Source organism: Pantherophis guttatus, chromosome 2, assembly GCF_059756535.1.
Source record: "Pantherophis guttatus breed Tessera chromosome 2, ASM5975653v1, whole genome shotgun sequence".
NCBI lineage: Eukaryota > Metazoa > Chordata > Lepidosauria > Squamata > Colubridae > Pantherophis > Pantherophis guttatus.
Genome location: NC_142064.1, coordinates 22,872,615 through 22,896,892, shown reverse-complemented (window position 1 = coordinate 22,896,892; position 24,278 = coordinate 22,872,615). Strand labels below are relative to the sequence as shown.

The window sequence follows — 24,278 nt, the reverse complement described above, 5'->3', positions numbered from 1 at the left end:
GCAGATAAAACTGATAAACAAGCGAACAGCTGATGGATGAGATTAGATAGATAGATGGATAGATGAGAGATAGATAAGATAGATGATAGATCTATAGATAGATAGACAGACAGACAGACAGACAGACAGACAGATAGATAAAGGCAGGCAGGCAGATACAGCAAAATTTAGAACCATTTGGGTTAGGATGCTGATTACAAAATAAGAAGCAGAGCAATGCCTTGGACTCCTTCTTTGACACTGTTCTTGCTTGAAATATAACTGACATCTAAAATCAGTATTGGCTGTTGCAACAGAATCTCACATGCAGCTTTGTTGACAATATATATTTATATTTCACATATCTACCCAGCTCTTAATTATCTTCACTGTTTTACAATCAGCTGCAATTTCTTTCGACTCCCCAGGTATTTCCCTTAAAAGTATTAGAAGACTATATAAGTCAGCTATTACACACCTTCCTGCTTCTTTTCTTGACATACAACCATAATGGTGCCTGTATCTCATGACTTGTTGGGGCTATCATTAAACGAATGCAGCAATCATAAAATGAATGCTGCAGTTGTTAAATGAACACTGTGATTATTAAGCGAACCCAATCATGTGACATTGCGGTGTTTGATGGAATGGAGGCGGAGGGGGAAGGGGAGGGGGAGGGAAGGGACGAGACCTTAGAGGTCTTCTAGTTCAACCCCCTGCTTAGGCAGGAAATCCTATACCATTTCAGACAAATTGTTGTCCAATCTCTTCTTAAAAACTTCCAGTGTTTGAGCAACCACAACTTCTAGAGGCAAATTGTTCTACTGATTAATTGTTCCAACTGTCAGAAAATTTCTCCTTAGTTGCTTCTCTCCTTGATTAGTTTCCACCCATTGCTTCTTGTCCTGCCCTCAGGTGCTTTGGAAAATAGCTTGACTCCCTCTTCTTTGTGGCAACCCCTGAGATATTGGAACACTGCTATCATGTCTCCCCTAGTCCTTCTTTTCATTAAACTAGACATACCCAGTTCCTGCAACCGTTCTTCATATGTTTTAGCCTCCAGTCTTCTTATCATCTTTGTTGCTCTTCTCTGCACTCTTTCTAGAGTCTCCACATCTTTTTTACATTGTGGCGACCAAAACTGGATGCAGTATTCCAAGTGTGGCTTTATCAAGGCAATATAAAGTGGTATTAACACTTCATGTGATCTTGATTCTCTCTCTTTGTTTATGAAGCCTAGAATTTTGGAACTTTGGAACCACATTATAACTCCCTTTTTTTCAGATACGGCATAACTTTGAATGGTCACACATATATGTGTGTGTGTGTATTATGTAAGAATAGCAAATTCTTATTTTACTTCCTGTTTCAGCTTCTGGAACTTGCTTTTTAACAAGAAAAAAAAAAGAAGAAGTGAAAACTTCTTAAAGAGCAGATAAATAATCCCCACTTTTTATATGCATGCATCTTGTTTGGATTTACCTTGAGTTTTAAAATTTATTCCCACCAAATTGGAATTGGATTCAAGAGGAAGATGATATAAATTCCTAAACCCTGTTCTCAGAATGATACTTACATTCAAAATAATTCTTTTGTCTTCTTCTCTTAAACGAATTTGGATGTTAAAAACAATTTCTATTTTGGAATTATATGCTTCAGAGTCATCACTAACATCCCATTCCAGTAGCAGTTGCTGAAGAGAATTATTTGAATAAATCCTAAGGTTTCTTGGTTCAAACACCTGATTGTCTGATGGAAAAAAGAATGGAAAATGGAAAAAATAATGAGTGATCTAAGTGTTTCTCAACCCCAGCAACTTTAAAATGTAAGAATTTCAATTCCAAGAATTACCCAGCATGACTGGTTGGGATATTTCAGGCACAAAGACCACAAATATTAAATTTGCTAAGGTTAAGAAACTCTAATCTAAAACAGATGAATCTATGAAGTAATTACATATAACATTTATACATAAATAATCTCATTTGTTTCTTTATAATATTTTCCTTAATCTGAAGGTTCAATTTCCATGTTAATTTTAATTAATATGCTCTTTAGTTAAGAGCCAAGAATTTGGGGGTGGGGGCCATGAATCTGATTCAAGTTGGATTCTGGTCTTTTTTCCCACCCACTGGCTCTGAGTGATAAAACAGGGAGAAAAGATTAAAAGCAAGACTTAACAGTATGCATTATGATGGAAGGGACCAATACAGAAAAATACCAATACTTATCATTATCTCCCAAATTATTCATTCATTCACTCACTCACTCACTCACTCACTCACTCACTCACTCACTCACTCATTCATACATTCATTCATTTTCATTCAGTCAGTCAGTCACTCATTCATTCATTTTATAAGGCCATCCATCTCAAATTGTTGATTCTGGGTAGCAAACAATCACAAAATCAATTAAAATCAAAGTGCGGTCATAATAGAAAAAGAAAATTAAACTGACAAAATGATAATCCAGATCCACCTTTTGTTTTTACTTACTCACAGAAATTTATAGGAAAGGAGGTTGTTCTAACAGTTTTGGACATGGCATTTATATGTAGGGTGGAGGGACCTGACTTGATTTGACTGTCATCTCCTTCAGATTTAATCTAGAGCTGGCTCCCACACTATTTCTTAGAATGGGAAAAGATTCGAATATGTTTCTTTAGAGGAAGAGGAGTGAGATAAAGTAGTCATGTCACTAAAGATTCCTGCAATATTGCAGTGTAGTGAATATAGGGGATGGCCTTCAAGGACAAGAGAAAATATGCTAACAAAGCAATAATCAGATAAACAAAACTTGAGCCCAAGCCAAGAAATTGGGTTGCACGAACACCTCAGATAGCGCTCCTTCCCCAATTCTCATGAAGATAAAAGAGAGGGGAAAGGAAGCATATTGTAAAATTCAGCTATAATAAAAGTACTGGTCTCCAGGGTGCCTGTTTGTTTGTCTGGTACCTTATAAGGTTCACATGGAGCCACTCTGGCTTTGACAGACCAAGCAAGTTCACAAGAACTTGTCCTGCACCCTGAAAAGTTATCTAGACTCAAAGTTCAGCCACTGAACCATAGCAGATGTGTTTCATGGAGATCCAGTATCAGAGAACTGACTTTCACAGGTCTGGGAAGCTAACCAAAAAACATGTGGAGGCCAGCATGAGAACAAACTTTGCAGCTACTCTTTGATGAGTCTCATTTCTCCACTGGGTGAAGGCCCTGCATGGCTTATGTATTATGTTCACTCCAGTGGTGAAATCCAAATTTATTTACTATGGGCGTGGTTTGGTGTGGCTTGGTGTGCATGGCAGGGGAAGGATGCTGCAAAATCTCCATTCCCTCCCCACTCCAAGGGAAGGATATTGCAAAACTGCCATTCCCACTCCACTCCAGGGGAAGGATATTGCAAAATCTCCATTCCCACCCCACTCTGGGGCCAGCCAGAGGTGGTATTTGCCGGTTCTCCGAACTACTCAAAATTTCCGCTACCGGTTCTGCAGAACCTGTCAGAACCTGCTGGATTTCACCCCTGGTTCACTCCCATTGTTGAAAACAACTTTTTAAAAACTCATCCTTGCCTGTGAATATCTTGCTTTACTCTATTGAGACTTTTGATTTAATTTCATCTTGTCTCCTGCTTTTCCTTTGGATAGGCCACCCAAGCAATTGCTTACTGGTTTTGATCTGTTGCCTAGTCAATAGTTTATTGGATGAATACTCTATTAAGATAAGATAATCTTTATTGTTATTTTTTTTACTGTCGGCACACTGGCACACATTAAAAATGAAATTGTGTTGTCTGCTCTAAAAAGTGTACGCATACATAACACACATACAGACATACTATATACATATATGGATATACCAACATCCTTACATATAAATATTAATCACTGTCCATTTTGAATACATAGCAGAAAGAGGAAGCTTGAACATTCACAAGGTTGATACTATATGCAACAGAACTGTGACTGAATCTGGATGTTCTGCTTCCGATACCACAAAGCTTCCTCCCGGAAGGTAACAAGGTAACAGGTCATGAAGAGGATGTGTAATGTCCCAGACAATGCCGCGGACCCTGCTCAAACATCACTTACATGCTATGTCCTGGATAGAAGGGAGTGAACTGCCAATAATATTTTCTGCTGTCCTCACCACTCTTTATACCGCCTTCCTGTCTGAAGTAGTAATGTTTCCAAACCAGACAGTAATGCAATATGGCAGGATGAGTGTTAAGGATATTCTTGGCTCATAACCGATGTTATGGGCTATTGAGCAGAGTACCCCTTGAGTATGCACATGAAAGCGGCTGTGAGTGAATAACCACAGTTAATATACTGACACACTGAGTTGTGGTAGTCTTTTACTTTTAGAAAAAAGTAAAGCAAAGTCCAATAACAATCCAAGTCATACACAGATAAGGCAATAGTTAAAATATCAATTCAGGGATATTCCAAGTACAAAGTCTTCTTACCAGTTGTTGTCATTACACAATAAAACAATTCTTCTTGAGTTTCAAACAGGAACAAGTTCAGTATTAAAACATTCAATAAATAGTAGAAAGCAACAAGTAGCAATGATCAAACAGTGATCATGCAGAGAGAACAGGTAGAGAGTAACAGCAAATAAGCAGATAAAATGGTTTAGTGTTCACAAGCCATGATTCAGGCTTCCCCTTAAGTACATTGGCTACAGAGCTTAGCCAATTAGAATACAGGATGATGCAATACAGTCTTAAAGCAATATAATACCTTCTGACAAACATGTATTGATAGTTTATATATTGCCTGACCAACTAGTTAGGCAATAGCCATTTCCTAACAATGCGCTTGATTGTCCCTCTATAGAAAGTGGTAAGGACAGGGGAAGGAAGATGTACTGTTCTCATGCGATGCAGAAAATGCAGGCACTGCTGCACTCACCTCACCTCTCACTGTTGAGCGACCAAGCTAGCTTACTTGTTAGCTGCACATCCAATGTGGTGCTGCTAACCATCTCCACGGGTGAATCAAAGATATTGTGAAAGGACTTTTTCAAAGATCGTTTTACTCCATCTAGCTGTAATAGAACTTAAGCTTGTTCATCTCCGGTCAGTGGCATATTGATATCTCGTTGTTTACTCCCTGGTAGTCAGCTATGCTCCTAACCCAGCCGAGATTTGAGGGGTGTGTGTGATTCTCTTCTCCCATCCCCAGCTCAATCTAAAATGTACCCAGCAATCATCATGTGCACATCATCAATCTCTAAGTTAATTATAGGATCAATTAGGACTTCTTTAAGTGAGGAATCACCCTAAATTGTCTTGCACTGGGAATACTTTGTCATTTGCTGCAAAGCTGCTTAAGTTGAGCCTCTCCTTTAAACTCAGTTCTTTTACAATTCAGGAATTTAATCGTTCCATTCAAAACATTGCTGTCTATACCTTGATTCTGAAGCAGACCAAGACATAACGGTATGAAGAGAAGTACGGGGAATATCCAACGGTCCATCTGTTAACCCTGAAAGATACAAGCAATAACAGAATAAGAGTTCCTTTTAATCAATCGTGTCGTCCAGTTCTTCAGCAATCTCATGCTAATTTTCATGCAACTTGAAATAAACATGTATCAACACAGTTGCTGGATTTTATTCATTGGGATGGGCCAGTCCTCATATACGGCTTCCTAACGTATTGGGATACGATGCTTTATATCCCAATCAGCATTACTGAAAAGTACAGAAATTGTAGCCAACTTATCTTGAAGGAATCAAATTGGGAAAGATTTCTTTAGTATTTTTTGAATTTGCCACTTTAAGATGTGTGGACTGTAGCTGCCAGAATTCCCCAGCATCCACCACATTCATGGTTCTTGAACATTTGGGGGGCACAATCCATCGAAATCCATGGGACTGTGAAAATATTTTTTTGTTGGAGTGATTGTGGATAGCTCCCCCTGCCCCACGGACAATTAAAAAAAAAAATTCCTTTAACATATTCAAACTAACATGAACTTTTTAGTCATTATATTTAACATAAAATAGGAAAGGTCCCCAACTGGCTGCTTAAGACTCCAGATTTGGTGCATTATAGTCCAACTCACTGGATTCATGAAACATCATCTGGTGTTAAAACATATACATACTGTTGAGTAAGAGGAAAAGATGCAAATAACTAACCTCAGAAGGGAAGGAAATGCAGCAAGTAAATTGAAAGCCACATTAGCAGCAGTAATGATAATGGTTTATATAAAAGTTGTTAATAAGACAAACATCTTAACTTTTGCATAAGCATAATCTGATGTAAAATAAAATATCTACAATTTACAAGAGGGAACCACGATCTTCCTTCCTTCCTTAATGAAGAGAACGGCAACCAAAGTTGCAAATGAACTGTTACTGGCAGGGGTCCTAAGTATAAATTATCTCCTCTTAAGATGGCCATCTATATTGCTTCATTTATTTCAAACCTGATAAACCAGCCCTTCTCTCATTTTGCGCTGCACAAAATCCTGCCCTTGAGGGACCAATGTGCAATCTGTAGACTCTTCCATGCTTCAGAAATCTGTCAATCTTTTGGGTATCACTACATCAATGTTTGTCAACCTCAGCAACTTGAAAGTGTGTGGATTTCAACACCCAGAAATGCGGGGAATTGAAGTCCATAGCTCTTCAAGTTGTTAAAGTTGAGAAACACTACATTAGACTGCTGAAACTAAGGATTCCCAGTGCTCATCCCCTCATCCCCCACTCCGGGGTGGGGGGGAAGTACCACACTCAGTGGTGATGTGATCTCACCAAAGGGATAGGTCCCTTTTGCAAGTGTGATGGTTGGTAGACACACCACTCTATTCCAACCTTTACAAAATAACACAGGGGTTAATCTCCTCAATTCAGTAGATGCTACATCACAAGAGTTTTTGGGGCAGCCTAAAAGAAAATTCAATCCCATATTACTTATTCAGAAAAAAAGCTCAGCTATTAGCAGTACTTGTTAAAAACAGATTAAGACTCTTTAATCCAAAGAATATCACCTGGATATTGAATAAAGTGAATGAATTCAGAAACACGTACAAAACAAATGAGAAGATTCTGGACTCACACACTAAATTTCTAACTAAGTTTGCCTGCTTTCGCAACAGCATGTTTTGCAAGCCCAGCTAACAATGGTTTATTCAATAAGCCATTGTTAATTGTGTGAACCTAGTCTGAGACAACAGGGGACTGTTGAGACATAGCTGCAATGGAGTAAACTTAAAATGTAGAGACATGCCCTTGACCTAATGGAGAAGGAAATGGGAAAATTACAAGAGAAGGCAGTACAAATATTTACCAGTTCCAAAAATATTATGTGATTTGAAATGACGAAGTTCTCAGCATGGGGTTGACAAGTTGTCCTTCTGTGATTCTGGTTCACGGAGCTCTTGGACCCTTGAACCTTCCAAAGCTTTTATTGGAAAAGAAAAACCCAAATAAGAAAAAAAGCCCAGTGACACTGTACACTGCTTAGTGGCCCTGCGTAGATCAATAATAAATTTAAGAAACATGAATGCAGGGAAGGGAAAGCAGAAAAAGAATGTGGGGTAGAAGCAAGGTTAACTGCAGATAGGAGACTGAAGAAAGACAAATGCATTTTCCCCCCACGAAGAACCAGTTTGAAATCTTTATCTGAGAACATGATTTAACAATAAAAATTGAATTCATTACAATGGGAGGCAAGCTATGCTTTAGAGCTGCAGGTGGTTTATTGCTGCCCCAACTGTTTATTATGTTGTTATTTAAAAAGTTAAATGGTAGTCAAGATGGTGCATTTTGCAATATCTCTGCTTTCTCATCTAAGAGTTTATGAGATTTTGCACTGTAATTTTTAAAAAGTGGTTACTTTAAAAGGATTTTTCAATCCTACTTATCAACTTTCAAGTCTTTACTTCTATAGTCTGTGGTGCACACAGAGCACTCCATAAAACACTATATTGGAAGGCCAGGTGCCTCCTTTAAATCTTGGACAAAAATTGGTTTATTTCATACCCATTAATTCTGCTGTTGCTTTATTATTTAAACCTTTTATTTCTCCCTATTTCTTTTTTCCAGCAGGGCTCCAGGCTGACAGATGCAGAATCTATGCTGAATAGCCTGATCAAAGATTCAGGAATTCACCCGTTCTGCATGCCAATAGAGCTGTTGCTGGTTATGAACGAATATCATTTCTTGACTTCATTTGGACTTAGTTTATTTTCATTGCTCACTTAGTCAGCCTTCCAGGAAAAGAAAGAAAAAAAGATATAAGGAATCATACGTGCCTCACCACAACACTCTTGAGTTTCACATTAAAAGAACTCTTGAACCTGGTTATTTAAATTTGTTGCTTAAAGTTCAAATTTTGGTTCTTCTGCTGAATATAGTCTGGTTTGGTGGTAGCTGATGTAATGGAGAATTCAGAATTTCCTAATCTGGATATCTTCCTCCACTCTTTATTGTTGTCCTGCCAGGAATCAGAAAGGAAAGTTTGGGAATACAGTGCCTAAGATTTCAAGCCAGACTGAGTTGCCTGAGAATTAAGAGAGCTGCGATATCACAGGGGACTTCTGATCAGGGAAGGCTTGATTAGAAGGCTGAATAAGATCGGTGTGAATTGACTGACGTTCCGCTGAGCCCACCACATGAATCTCATCTGGTGTGGAAAGCCACCACCATCCCTCCTAGAAGAATGAAATATTTTGAGGAATATTTTAAAAAGGCAGGATAAAATATTTCCCCTAAAAGAGAAATTAAAAAAATCTTAAGGGAGACAGAAACTCAGAGCCCCAGCCCCCTGCCCCCAAACAGATACTGAGCTGGGGCAGCTTTTAGAAATGCAGATTTGGTAATCCATTACTCCTTGCAGCAAAGTCTGAACAAAGGCAGATTAGCCCTTACCCAAGAGCCAACACAGGGCAAAGCCATAAAGCCATAATAAGAATTATTGTATCACTCTCCAAACTGCAACCAAACTTAGCTCAGACACACACCTAGGATTTGTATTTTGCGTATAGGGCCAGCTTTGACCCCTACATAACCCCTACATGGCTCCATGTAGGGGTTATGAGTTTGACAACAGCCAATAGAATACATGTTCTTGCACAGGAACAGGAGGCTCAAGTGCAAAACCCAATAGAAGGTATAAAAACCCCTTACTCTCAACTCCATGTGGTCAGCTAAATGGACCCACTTTCCAATCAGCCTCCAGCCTCCGTTTTGTCTCCAGTGCCTTTCTCCCGGCTTGGAACTGAACCAGATGGATATTTCTTCCAACACAGGTTAGTAGTGATGGTAGGAATGAACATCTTTTTCATTCTTATCTTCACTGCTAACTTGATGAGATTCATGTAGTGAGTGCATAGGAATGTCAGTCAATTCACACTGATCTGAAAAAGACTTTTTAAAGCATTTCAGTTTTTTGAAATAAGGAGCGGACCCTGCCATAGTGTGGGAATAATGCTAGGAAAAAGAAGAGTCTTTCAAAATAAGGCTGGCCATTATCTCTTTGCTGGCCGTGGTGAATTAAGAGCAGGGGGACCCAGCACATCACAGCCGTGGTAATGTGTTGAGTAATTTGAGGCAATGGCTCCCTCTTCGTCCAATTTACCTCACAAGGCAGGGCTTGTAAGGAAGAAATAAAGGAGAATCTCCACATAAACCATACTGAGTCCTGAAGAAAAGCAAGATATAAATCTAAGTAACAACAATAATTGAATTCCTGGAATACTACTAGACGGCACTGCCAAACTTTACTTTTCATGGTTTTGCGGGTGAAAAATTACCAAATAGATTTGTGTGTGTGTTTAAGATTTTTCTTGCATTTTATTATTTTAATCTTTGGAGGCCATAGATGAAAAGATAAATCTAGAACAAGCATTTCTCTGTTTCAACTCCCACATCCAGTAATTTTTATTTCTACCAACGACAAAAACATTGTGGTTTCCCAATATTACACAATTTCTCTGTCTATTATGACGAACACACAATCATCTAGACACATTCGAAGCGAACTGGGATCCAGAAATGAGGCTAAGAAATTTGAGGAGTCAAATTTCACACACACAGTCCATCTGTCTATACAACATTCAATGACTACACTACCTGTGAATCAGCAGACATGAATAAGCTCATCACTAAAATATTAGAATGTATTCAAATGCCACATTGTCCACCTACAGAGAGAAGCTAACTAAAGCAGGATTCTTCATTACTGATCTGCAACACACTCACCATTCACCAGTGTACTACTGCATGTCCTTTTCTAATCTCTATGTAAAAAATCAAACCATGAATCAAGGGTTATGCCAAAATAAAACTGCTTTAAAACATAACGTTTCTATTTAAGATTCAGCTGCCTTATATACACTGTGCTTTATATATAAGAAAATAAATTCAAATAATAACACAAATATTAAAATTTACAAGTTTATTCATTTCTTGACTATTTTAATTAAAGAAAATAATTTATCTAAATTATATTTCTATTTGGAAACAGCTTCTGGACTTTTTCTACTTCAAACTGAGAAAATGAAACTTTGACTTTAGCCTTTGATGACTAGAATGGTTTTGGAATTATAGAAAAGGCTTGAAATGTGAAATGTAAAGCTAAAGGTTGAGGTTGTATTATTTTTATAACCTGCATCAAAGGAAAATAGAAGTCAATTCTTCTCTCTTTGCTATTTTCTTTCTTTTTCTTGTGTTTCTATCTTTTGTTTCTTCTATCTTTTTGTCTTATAATGAAACTTAAGGAACTAAAGATGCATAAAGTGCATGTATTGGTTTCTTAAACAATGAGTCTGTAGGATCAAAACTACTGATTCTGGTTGAAGGAAAACAGGGAAGTCCTCAACTTACAAGTATTCATTTAGTGGCTGTTCCAAGTTACAACAGCACTGAAATAGATGATTTAGAGCCAATAATAATTGTTACAAGGACGTGCTGCTAGCGCAACACCCAACCCTCCTCCTTTCTGACGTGGTCTATGAATCGGCAATGGGGGAGTGGTGTTGATGCCAAATGACATGACGAAGGACATTCCTGGAATATTTAAAGAGACTAAATATCACATGAAAAGACGTTGAACTACTTGGCCAAGATTGAAAATGCTGGAAATGATCTCTTGCTGCCCAATAAGCTACAAAGCATGAGAGGATCTAATGCATGGGTGTCAAACTCACGGTGTCATGTTGCTGTCATGTGACGTACCGTGCAGGGGTGGGTTCTACTGGTTCGCAATGGGATCGCGTGCACGCACTCGCTTAACTCACGTGCATGGTTTCTGCACGTGCGCAGATCACTGATGATGACATCCGGGGCAGTGGGTGGGGCCTCCTGCCGGTTTTGCTACCGGTTCTTGCGAACCAGTCCAAACCAATTGCGAACTGGTACTATGACGTTTTACCGCGGAGCTGGGGTGGCTGTGGCCTGCGCATGATGCATCCAGCCTGCAGGCCACCTGTTTGACACCCCTGATCTAATGTTAATGCTAAAAAATGTAGCATCCTGAGGTCATGTTTATGCATTTATGCAACCTTCCCAGCTAGCTTCCCGCAAGCAAAGTCAATAGGCAGAGCTGGGTTTGCATAAAAAAAGCATGATTCATTTAACAGCTGCAGTGATTCGCTTAACAACTGTGGATTAAAAAAAAGGTTGTAAAATGGACTGCCATCCATTTAACAACCGCCTTGCATAAACAATGGAAATTGGCGTCTCAGTTGCAGTTGTAACTACCTGCATTGAAATGGTTCCCTAGCATTTTCTTCCCCTCTAAGTCCACTTCTCCAAATAGGTCACCGGCTTCTTTGGCAATGTTTAGCTAAACATCTCTACCAGCCTGAGAAGGTTGAATAGCAGCTGTGGGAAAGGTCAGCAGGCTGGAAAAATTACAAATCCCCCTTGCCAAGGGGAGAAACGGGTTCAGGAAAAGATTCAAAATGTAAACAGCGGCCCAGCTGACACCCATTTCTTCCCCCTTCAAAAATACAGGCAAAAACAACAACAGAAATTTGGCAGCTGGAACAAATTTGTAAGAAAAAAAAATCAAATAGCAGCATACATTTCCCTGTCATTTGCATATGTAAAAGTTCTTGCAAATATCCCTCTATTTCAGTGTTTCTTCACCTCAGCAACTTTAAGGCAGGTGGACTTTGCATGCTGCCTGGGGAATTCTGGAAGCTGAAGTCCACCAAACATAATTCTTCACATTCTGGGAGTCGTAGTCCACCCAGCTTAAAGTTTCTGGAGTCGAAAAACCCTGTGTACATGATGGATCATTGTCTTTCTCATAAACTGGTAGCATAGGAGGGAAAAAAAGGTACAGAGTTAAGAAAGAGGAAGTTTGAACAAATGGGTTGGCAAGACGCCAAAGACAGAAAATACCGTAAATTATACAGGGAGGGAAATGTGACTGTACTAATTATAGTTCTCATATTTGGGAGGTGGTAAAGTAAAACTTTCCCCTATTCGGAAAACAGTATCTAAGAAACTGGCTTTATCATAGTTTAAACTAACTGGAAATAGATCAAGGCCAAGATAGGTTTTGAGGAATGGCCTACAGTAGGTCGCATTCAGGGCTATGCTGAGGGGACAAAATGTCACCATAATCATGTAGTGACTTCCCTGCTTTATTTTACATCCATGTAAACTTGCATCAACCCAACTTTTTGCACTCTTTCCTTATGGACTCCTAGACGCACTTTGTAAATATTATGTATAATAAAACAAGGGCTGTATAATAGCAATGGAAATATAGTTTTGCTACTAATGGAAATCCCCACCCCCAAAAATCAGCTTTTGGGGAATAAAATGCAAGCCCAAATTAACATATTTTCAGCTTATATAGAACAGAGGCATAGAACTCATAGATATACCCAGACTTGGCTCATGTATAGTGCTAAGCCAAAATTATTTTTTATTGTGGCTTGCCAAAACCAGCCTTTGAGGCTTGGATTACAAATAATGCTAGTATTATTAGCAAATTGCATCTAAGTCTAATAGGATCATGCAAACCCTGCAATTTAGCATGGCCTTGTCCATTGTAGCTTGTGGAATACACAACTAGATTCTTTTTAGGCTGGGGAGGGCTGCATATAGACGGCAGCTGGCTTGCTAGGTTTGCAGGAAAAGAAGTCAGGACTAAGACCTGGATAAAACCAGAAAAGGTTTCATTTAGTTTTACTCTAATTTTAATGAATTAATGCAATTATTTATTTACCAAATAATTATTTACCAAAGAGCCTTGGTGGCGCAACAGACTAAAGTGCTGTTAAGTAGCACCAGCTGCCTGCAATTACTGCAAGTTCAAATCTCACCAGGCTCAAGGTTGACTCAGCCTTCCATCCTTCCGAGATAGGTAAAATGAGGACCCAGATTGTGGGGGCAATAAGCTGACTTTGTATAAAAAAGAACACCGCTTGGGGGGGGCCGAAAGCCCTACCAAGCAGGTATATACAAAAGTATGAAGGCTATTGCTTAACGCATTGTAAGCCGCCCTGAGTCTCCGGAGAAGGGTGGCATATAAATCGAACCAATATATAAATAAAGAATAAATTTGTTAATTTTCCCTTCTCCTGTCACATTACAGAGTTCATTGACACAGGTTTTTACCCTAGTGTAAATTACATTTTGGTGGACTTCTAAGTTTTAAAGGAGCAATTCCCTTCATAAAGCAATAGTAAAGTCACAAATTTAAATTTATTATCTTGCCATTCATTTATCCGTATGTGTGTGTGTGTCAGGGGTGGGTTCTACTTACCTTTACTACCAGTTACTACTACCTTTACTACCAGTTTACAACAGGGCCACACGCGCACGCGCGCTTCGCTCATATGGACGCTCTTCTGCACATGCACAGAAGCGTTCTGATGACATCGGGGTCGATGGGCAGAGCCTTCCGCCGGTTTTACTACTGGTTCCATAGAACCGGTGCGAATCAGGAGCAACCCACCACTGGTGTGTGCGTGTGTGTGTAATATGTATGGCTACTATATATAGTACTGTGCAAACGCGGTGCAAGATGTAGTGCAAGACACAGTGGCTCAGTGGCTAAGACGCTCAAGCTTGTCGATTGAAAGGTCGGCAGTTCAGCGGTTCGAATCCCTAGTGCCACATAACGGGTGAGCTCCCATTACTTGTCCCAGCTTCTGCCAACCTAGCAGTTCGAAAGCATGTCAAAAATGCAAATAGAAAAATAGGGACCACCTTGGGTGGGAAGGTAACAGCATTCCATGCACCTTTGGCGTTTAGGCATGCTGGCCACGACCATGGAGACGTCTTCGGACAGCGCTGGCTCTTCGGCTTTGAAACGGAGATGAGCACCGCCCCCTAGAGTTGGGAATGACTAGCACATATGTGCGAGGGAAACTTTACCTTTACCTTTACTGTGCAAACATTTTAGGCAGTTGTGCAAAAGTGCTGTAAATTAAGAATTCTTTCAGCAATAGAAGTGTTAATCGTTTATTTTTGTCAATTAACAAAATGGAAAGTAAATGAATGGAAGAGAAACCCAAATCAAATCAAAATTTGGTGTGACTACCCTTTGCTTTGAAAACAGCATCAATTCTTCTTGGTACACTTGCACCTAGACATTTTTGAAAGAACTTGGCAAGATTCCTTCAAGGTTGTTCCAGACATCTTGGAGAAGTAATCACAGATCCTCTGTGGATGTAGGCTGCCTCAAATCCTTCTGTCTCTTCATGTGATCCCAAACAGACTGGACGGTGTTGAGATCAGAGCTCTGTGGGAGGCAAACCATCATTTCCAGGACTTCTTCTTTACACTGAAAGTAGTTCTTAATAACATTGGCTGTATGTTTGGGGCTGTTGTATTGCTGCAGAATAAACTTGGGACCAATCACATGCCTTCTTGATGGTATGGTTTGAATATCCACCTATATTTCTCAGCATTGAGGACACCCATTGATCCTGATCAAATCTCCAAGTCCATTTGTAGAAATGCAGCCCCAAACTTGCAAAGAACGTCCATCATGCTTCACTGTTGCCTGCAGACACTAATTTTTGTACCGTTCTCCAGCCCTTCAGTGAACAAACTGCCTCCTGCTACAGCCCAATATTTCAAATTTTGACTCATCAGTCCAGAGCACTCGCTGCCATTTTTCTATGCACCCCAGTTCCTATGTTTTCATGCATAGTTGAGTCACTCAGCCTTGTTTCCATGTCAGAGGTATGGCTTTTTGACCGCAATTCTTCCATGAAGACCACTTCTGGCCAGACTTCTCCAGGCAGTAGATGGGTATGTCTGAGTCCCACTGATTTTTGCCAGTTCTGTGCTGATGGCATTGCTGGACAACTTCTGATGTCAAAAAGAAGTAAGCATGATGTGTATTTCTTCAGCTGCATTATTTATTTTATTTATTTTATTTTATTATTGCGATTTATATGCTGCCTTTCTCCCTGGGGACTCAAGGCGGCTTACAAAATGACAAATTCCAATACAAATCACAATGAAATAAAATTAAAATCAGCAACCCTATTAAAAACAGTTTTAATTACATTTAATTACATTACATTTCTTTAGCTGACCACTGTGTCCACGGTCCTGAAGGTTTCTTTGTGCTTCTTTGAAAGAGCTTGAAAAAAGACATCTAGAAACCCCAGTCTGCTTTGAAATCTTTGCCTGGGAGAGATAAAGATTATAACTATCTTTTGCCTTGTTCCTGTGCTCAGTTTTGCCATGGTGTATGACCTGTGGCATGAAACTGTCTTCCATAATCTCACCTCAGTAGTAGACTTTGCTTTTCTTCACCCAGTTTTAAGTCTCCAACCCATTTCTGTTTCTGTTAATAATTGTCTTTCATCCTACCTATGAAATTGATGATCATTAGCACCTGCTTGGTATAACTGGTTAATCGTACATCTGACTCTACTCCTACAAAACCCCTGACTTTGTACAAGTGAAAGAGTAGATGCTGTTTTGAAGGCAAAATATGGTTACACCAAATACTGAGTGGATCTGGATATTTTTGAGGTTCATTTACTTTCCATTTTGCTAATTGATAAAAAAAAATAAACTATTAACACATATTTCTCAAAGGTTTCTTAATTTACAGGATTTTTGCGCAATTTCCTAACACTAGGAAGTATTGTATACTCGTACATACTATATGAGTATGTATGGAAGCTATATATCCAATATACAGTATATAGAAAAAATTCATACTTGCTTAGGATCTTTTAGTGAGACACCTGTTTAGGACCTGACTCATAAATTGGAAACATTTTAAAGCAGGAAATCACAACACATTCTTGTATTTTTAAACTTATCCTAAGCTGCCTTGAATCTTTATGCAAACCAAAAATCTGTTTAAATCTTAAGTACATAAATGCAGGTAGTCCTCGACTTACAACCACAACTGAGCCAAAAATTTCTGTTGTTAAGTGAGACATGGGTTAAATGACTTTTGCCCCATTTTATGACCTTTCTTGCCACAGTTAAGTGAATCTTTGCAGTTGACAAATTAGTCACCTAGTTGTTAAGTGAATCTGGTTTCCCCATTGATTTGTCAGAAGGTCACAAAAGGTGACCACGTGATCCCGGAACACAGCAAGTGTGCTAAATATGAACCAGTTGTCAAGCATCTGAATTTTGATCATGGGGATGCTGCAAAGGTTTTTGACTGTGACAAATGGTCATAAGTCACAGTTTTCTGTGCTATTGTAACTTTGAACAGTCATTAAATGAACTGTTGTAAGTCGAGGACTACCTGTAAAGACAAAATACATACTCACATAGCATCCTTTAATGAGCTACCTTTTTAGGACCTGACTTACAAAACAGAAACATTTTAAACCAGGAAAGCACAACACAATCTTTTATTTTTTAAAATTTATCCTAAGCTGCCTTGAATCTTTCCGCAAACCAAAAATCTGTTTAAATCTTTAAATAAATACCCTGTTTCCCCCAAAATAAAGACATCCCCTGATAATAAGCCCAATCGGGCTTTTGAGTGCATGGCAATAAGGCCAAGTGCTTATTTCAGGGTTCAAAAACATATAAGACAGAGTCTTATTTTCGGGGAAACACGGTACACAAATAAATGTTTCTCTAAAATCTCCTATAACCACAATTGCTGAACTCGGTGCACCAATTTCTTTCCTTTGGATGCAGGAAACACATAAAAACTGGAAGTAAGCAAAATTTTTAAAGCCAAGCCTTCCCCAGGGGGGCACTTCCCCTCCCAATTTCAAGAGGATGGACAATTCAGGGAAGAAACACACAGGGGCATTTCCTCCTTTCAAGTCTTGAAACATTAGCAAGTGAACAGTGCAATCTTGTAAGATGCCTGTTGCAAGTAAGTGCCTATTCTATTTTTCCATTACTTTGCTACTGAATATGTTTACAACTTCATTTCTCTGTTTTTAAGGTTGTACGTCTCATTTCCTTAGAGTCCTGCGGAAAAATCAGATGGAACAACGGCTGATGACCACTTTCTATCTGTTTACGATAGAAAGTATCCTTACATCAGGGGTGAAATCCAGCAGGTACTGCAGGTTCTTGAGAACCAGTAGTGGAAATTTTGAGTAGTTCGGAGAACCAGCAAATACCACCTCTGGCTGGCCCCAGAGTGGGGTGGGAATGGAGATTTTGCAATATCCTTTCCTGGAGTGAGGTGGGAATGGAAATTTTGCAATATCCTTTCCCTGCCATGCCCACCAAGCCACGCCCACCAAGCCACACCACACCCACACCTACAGAACCAGTAGTAAAAAAATTTGAATTCCACCACTGCCTTACATACTGTATAACAGTATGATACGCTGGTTCAACAGCTGCGGACAGGAAGGCACTACAGAGAGTGATCAATTCAGCACAAGAAATCATTGGTTGCCCCCTAACACCACTGGATGACATGGCCAGGTCTCATTTTTTCAGCAGAGTAAGGAAGATACTTAGGGACGATTCACATCCTGGTCAATGTCTTTTCTCACTTTTACCATCGGGCAGAAGACACAGAAGTATAGCCAGCCGGACAAACAGGTTTAAAAACAGCTTTCATCCATGGGCTGTCGGACTCCTAAATACAACTACAATCATTCAATGCATTCATGGAAACATATGACTGGTTTCTCCCTAATCACTTGTATAAGGACCATTTTCTATATTATTCATGTTGTTTTGTATTTTGTTATGGATTGCACCAGTAGAGGATAAATCAATTTCATTGTATACATGTACAGTGACAATAAAGGTTATTATTATTATTAGTAGTAGTACCTAGTTTCCCCTAAAATAAGACATCCCCTGATAATAAGTCCAATCGGGTTTTTGAGTGCATGCACTAAAATAAGCCCTCCCCGAAAATATTTAAATGCATGCACAGCCGGTCCCCACCATTTCCTCTGCTTTCCTCCACATGCCCCAAAATAAGACCTCCCTGAAAACAAGGCCAAGCGCTTATTTCGGGGTTCAAAAAAATATAAGACAGGGTCTTATTTTCGGGGAAACATGGTAATAGTAGTAGCCTCACAGGATTGGGGCACTTCCCTTCCTGGGATGCCTGCAAGACCTGGGCAACAGCTCCCGTTAGGCTGGAGGAAGATGAAGATGAAGGGCACTAAAGTAAAGGTAAAGGTTCCCCTCGCACATATGTGGCTAGTCGTTCCCGACTCTAGGGGGCGGTGCTCATCTCCATTTGAAAGCCGAAAAGCCAGCGCTGTCCGAAGACGTCTCCGTACTCATGTACTCATGACTAAACGCCAAAGGCGCACGGAACGCTGTTACCTTCCCACCAAAGGCGGTCTCTATTTTTTCTACTTGCATTTTTTGACGTGTTTTCAAACTGCTAGGTTGGCAGAAGCTGGGACAAGTAATGGGAGCTCACCCCGTGACGCGGCACGAGGGATTCGAACCTCTGAACTGCCGACCTTTCGATCGACAAGCTCAGCGTCTTAGCCACTGAGCCACCACATCCCTTTAATAGGGCACTACAGGTGTGCAAAGCATCAAAATTTGGGGAAACCAGCTTTGCAGAATTGCAGCCCCAAAGCAATTCTTCGGCTCCCCTCGACCAGAGTTTCTCAACCTCACCAAAGGTTTAAAAGAGATGGAGAAACTCTGTAGTAGCCTCCCTCTCAAACCAAGGCAGGACATGATTCCCCATCCAATTTCAAAGAGGCTAAACCAAATTTTGGCAAAGAGCTCTGCCTTACACCCTGACCCATACATAAGCTTGCCCCTAAAATTAAAACCTAGCAACGTTTAGCCCGTCTTCAGCATTTTTCGATCAGCTACTTAGCTCTCCTCAGCGGCGTCTCTCGCATCGAAGAGCGGAGGGTTTACATTTCCACCCCGCCACTAAAGACACGGGAGTCCCGCCAGAAAAACCGAAACAGGGTCACCTGTCACCAAAGGAAAAGATCCGGGAAGAAAAAGAGGCGGATTCAGGCGAGGATCTCAGATACTCACGTCTCCAGTCGGCGGCGTGGGGGGGGGGGGTGCGTAAAAGATGCTCCCGTGGAGAAGGGAGCGGTGGAGGAGACCCTTGCCAGGTCCGCTTTGCTCCGTTCCTACGTTACCCCAGTTGAACACGCGTCGGGGAAACGACAAACGGTAGAGAATTCCAACTTCCGTCTGGCACTTCTCGGGTTCCCCACCCTTAATGGGGAATGGTTTTCCGAGAAGAAAGTGGGGGGGGGGTATTGGGAAAGCGGAGGAGGAAGAGTGGGAAGGAAGGCGCGAAGGTCCTCGGTGGGAGAAAACTTTTACTATTCGTTCTCCCAGCTTCCCGTGAATGTTGTGGGGATGAGTCACGTGGAGCTTCGCGGTCCTATTTCCCCCACCCCTCCCGCCCCGGCTTGTGTGTCTGAACCCTCCCAACTTCTGCAGAAACCGCGGAGGAACTGCCATTGCGAAAGTTCGGTTTCCACCGCTTTCCTGGAGGCCCCGGGGCCGGCTTGAAAGGTTCGTCCTGGGCCCTGGAAGAGCCTCCCGCGGCGCCCTGGAAGAGGCTGGCCTGGGAAGCCCCGCAGCTTTGAAAAAGGCTCTTCTTCGCGGTCACATTTTTATTTTATTTTTATTTTATTTTTTTTTTTTTTTACCACGGAGCGATTTGTTTCTCGCTTCTAAGTGAAGATCTCGGATTTTTCTCTCTCAGGCGCATTTTAGCGTTTCGTTTTTCTCCGTTTCTTCCGAATGTCTGGAATAAACCTTTTTTATTTATTTATTTAAGTTTTTGGCTGATCTCTTAAATCTTCCGACAAAACCACCCGGGATCCTAATAAATAGGCTTTGGATTAAGCAGCTCAATAAATTGAATGAATAGATAAATTGTTGGTTCCCAATGCCAATTGTTTTCTCGCTCTCTTTTTTTGTTAATTTTTTTTATTTTTATAAAACAAATAAACATTATCAATCATCCCTTTCCTGTGACATCTGAGTGTTGACTTCTACTTTTCTTTTTGTTCTTGTTCCAACAGTTTCTTCTATCTTAATCGTCATCCAATCCACTGTAAAAGTTCATTCTTGTACAAAACAAATTCCAATTGTTTTCTCCCTTGTTGTTTTCTGTCCCCTGAATTCAATAGTGCACCGAACTGGCGCTATTGGTTTCTGGGGAAAAGCTAAACTGTTAACTTAATTATTGTGTGCTATCTAATAACTTCTCTAATTGGAACCATCTGACTAATGTGAAAGCCCGAACCACAAACTCCAGAAATGGGTGACATAGAAATTCTCCACCAGGCACAGCCAATGATTCAGGAGTATTGTGTAATTCAAGAGGCTTTGCCAGTCTAAAATTTTGAGAGAGAGTCTGAAATGATCGCCTGGCAGATGGATAGATCCAAATGAACAATGAAACATTGAGATCATGTCTCATTGAGATCATTGGATGTTTTAATCTTTGAGCCTAAATTATTTAATCTGTTTTTAATAGTTTTTAACTTTTGTATGTCTTTGTATTTTTATTTTGGCTGTTCACCGCCCTGAGTCCTTCGGGAGTAGGGCGGTATACAAATATGAAAAATAAATAAATAAATAAATGTCTACTGCAGACAACAGATCAGGAGACTGATCTGATCTTAAAGCTGGAAGAAGTAAAGCTGGAACAAGTAAAGACAACTTTAACCATGGGCTTGGCCTGTGATAATAAGAGCAATATCAGACAGACAGGGCATGTGACAATGGTTGATGGGAAAATAAACCCACCAGCTTCCCACCCATCCACTCACTGATATAGTCTTACTTGCATTGCAATCCATTGGGTAGTGCTGGCTTAATTAGTTCCAATTAAAATGATATGCCAGATTTAAAAATGGCATACACCATAGCTCTTAGTCAGCCTCAGATTACAAAATGCAGAGGATGGCCCTGTCACAAAAAAGTCCAGAAATTGTGAAATGCAGAGGAGGGTCCTGTTGCAATAAAATCCAGAAATTAAGCCAGCAACCAGGGCCATGGAGGAATGCAGATTGAACTCCGATTTGAAATGAGAGTTATAAATTTAATGCATTTTTTAATGGAAAAATGGAACCCTTTAATGGAAGGGTTAACTTTCAGGGACCACGCAATGGAGGCACCGCAAACTTTGAAAACAAAAGGAATTTTCATCCTGAATCTGTTTCTAGCCATCTGCATGGCCGGAACTCCCCTGGTTTGAAAAGAAGAGAAGGAATGAGATTTGTAGAAAGAATCCTGCAAAATACTTCCTTTCTTCCCCGGATGCAAATAACCCTTCTTGAGAAGAGGTAAGTGGGCTGCAGATGTATTACAGTAGTGGCCAAAATTGTGGAAACCTTTTGGGGAAAGTGTATTTTCTAAAACTAGCTAATAGTGCCACTTTTTTTGGAGTAGTACCATAAAATGATATATCAACGGAAAGATAATTTAATCAAGAATGTAATGTAATAACTTTTATGAAGGATTTGCTATTGGAATAGCAGTTATAGTATAAAGAAGAAAAGTGAAACACGTAGAAAAAACGAGATATACAAAAATTATCACCGTGTCAGTTAATATATGGTTGGGTAACCTTTAGCATGAATTGCGGCCTTACAACATCTTCCCATGGAGTGAACCAAATCTTTTAGTTCTGCAGCTGTTATAATGCGAAACCAAGATTGAATGATTGCTTTATTAACTGGGCTTTATTGCTGGGTCGCTTCTGACTAACAAGTTTCTTTAGTCGGCTCCATACAGAGTTGAAATTCAGCAGGTTCTGGAGAACCGGTAGTGGAAATTGTGAGTAGTTCGGCGAACCGGCAAATACTACCTCTGGCTGGCCCCAGAGTGGGGAGGGAATGGGGATTTTGCAGTATCTTGCCCCTGGAGTAGGGTAGAAATGGAGATTTTGCAGTATTCTTCCCCTGCCACACCACACCCCCAAGCCACACCCACAGAACCAGTAGTAAAAAAAATTTCAGTTCCATCACTGGTTCCATAGATTTTCAATTGGGTTAAGATCTGGTCTATTCCCAGGCCATTCCAGCAGTGGAATATGATTATCTTGAAACCCCCCCCCCAAAAAAGTGGTGTTATTAGCCATCAAACTTCAAAAATACACTTTCCCCAAAAGGTTTCCACAATTTTGGCCACTACTGTATGTATAGTTTTCCCCTCTATGAAAGCTCTGTCTGTAGCATTGGATCAATGACAATCATCTACATGTGCAAAATTAGTTGAATGGTACAATCATCAAAAGAACAAGCTTGTATATATAAACCATATCACAGTCAAATGTTGATTGGCTACACAAGTTTCCTGCCCAGAAGGTGAACATGGCAAGAAACCCGTAATGGAGTCCTTACCCATTGCAATCCTCAGACACATTTTTCCATGTTATTTCTCTCAAGGAAACCACTTGCATGAAGGTTGTTTTAGAATGTGTGAAATGATCCTTCATTAGATCTCAACATGCAACTCAGTTCAAATCTTGGTGCAGTTTTAAGCTTCCAACTCAACATTAAGGCTCTTTGCTTAGAAATAAGTCCCATAAGTGTATGAATTGTAATCATATTCTAGAGAGTGCACCTCATAGATGAAAATTATAAGGCATATTGTTGCACTTTGTAGAAATGAATATTGTTTGCTTTCTGGACAGTTCTCTGAAATAGAACTGGGATCTCAGCCAATAAATGCTTTGTAATAAATGTGAAAAATGTAAAAAAAAAAAAAGGACAAAAACATGCTAGGATACGTCTCCATTGTATTGTTTCTCAACCTTGGACTCATATTTTAATAATTTTAAATTTTGTATTGGTATGTGTTTTAGTTCTGGCTGTGCACCGCCTGAGTCCACTAGGAGAAGGGCGGTATACAAATTGAAATAATAATAATAATAATAATAATAATAATAATAATAATAATAATAATAATAATAATAATAATAATATAGTGACCCAAACTGGACTTTCTTGTTTTTCTTTGAAGATGTGTCGCTTCTCATCCAAGAAGCTTCTTCAACTCTGACTCCATTCCCCACCATCCAGTCAGAGCTGAAGAAGCTTCTTGAATGAGAAGCGAAACATCTTCAAAGAAAAACAAGAAAGTCCAGTTGCCTCTTGAAAAGCACCTTTGGGAGAACCATGACCTGGATGACTAAGAAGCTCCATAGACAATCATACAGTGTTTGTATCTAGGAAACAATTGCATTATTCTTATCCCAACTCCCTAAATTTTGGGGATGGGAGATTACTCTGCAATTTTCATATATTATGTTTATGCTTTTTAGTTTTAAGAAATATTTGTGCTGTATTTGTATTGAAATATTTGTATGGGAGGCTGAATTTATTTCAGCTGCCAATTGTCCATTTATTTATTTCTGTTCTTTATGGTTTTTTTTAATTGTTGTCCCTTGTTTCAGATAGGCAACCCTATAAATTGACTAAATGGAACTTTGGGATAGTCCCATTGTGAAAATTCCAGGTGACCCTTTGTGGGGGTGAAATAAAATAGACTTTGTCACATTTTTTTCAACATGATAAATAAACTCCCTGTGATAATTCCAGGGATATATAATTAAGGATGAAGTTCAAAGAAAATAATGTAATCCAGCCCCACACAGCTCTGAATGCTTTGTCCTGTGTTCTCATGAAATTGTAAAGTTATCTGCATTTTCTAGAGCATTTTTATTCATTGCAACCCAATGAAATGTTGGAAAGAAGCTACATATTGTAAATGAGCTCAGAATCCTGTTCATCAGCCTATCTGTCCATCAGCATAATAACCCTCTGAAAACAGGAAAGAATAAAGCGTTAATCTGATATGGTGAAGAAAGCTGCAAACAGAATATGGAATGAAAATGGGCTGGATCAAGCCAGGAGCAGAAAAGAAAAATATTCCTAGATAGACCCCTCA

At 39.7% G+C, this 24,278-nt stretch overlaps 1 protein-coding gene across 1 annotated transcript in view; it reads right to left on the bottom strand.

Moving 5' to 3' along the window:
* The window catches only part of LOC117679135 (oncostatin-M-specific receptor subunit beta-like), a 52,508-nt gene extending 32,591 nt beyond the window's left edge, over nucleotides 1-19,917 (bottom strand). Inside the window, exons 1-4 of the mRNA XM_034440773.3 lie at nucleotides 19,392-19,917; nucleotides 7,285-7,398; nucleotides 5,398-5,473; nucleotides 1,556-1,728 (exon numbers count right to left, since the gene is read on the bottom strand). Of these exons, the coding sequence (XP_034296664.2) occupies nucleotides 1,556-1,728; nucleotides 5,398-5,464 (240 nt within the window). The 5' untranslated portion in view covers nucleotides 5,465-5,473; nucleotides 7,285-7,398; nucleotides 19,392-19,917. The remainder of the gene's footprint in view (nucleotides 1-1,555; nucleotides 1,729-5,397; nucleotides 5,474-7,284; nucleotides 7,399-19,391) is intronic.
* Nucleotides 19,918-24,278: the final 4,361 nt, after the last annotated feature.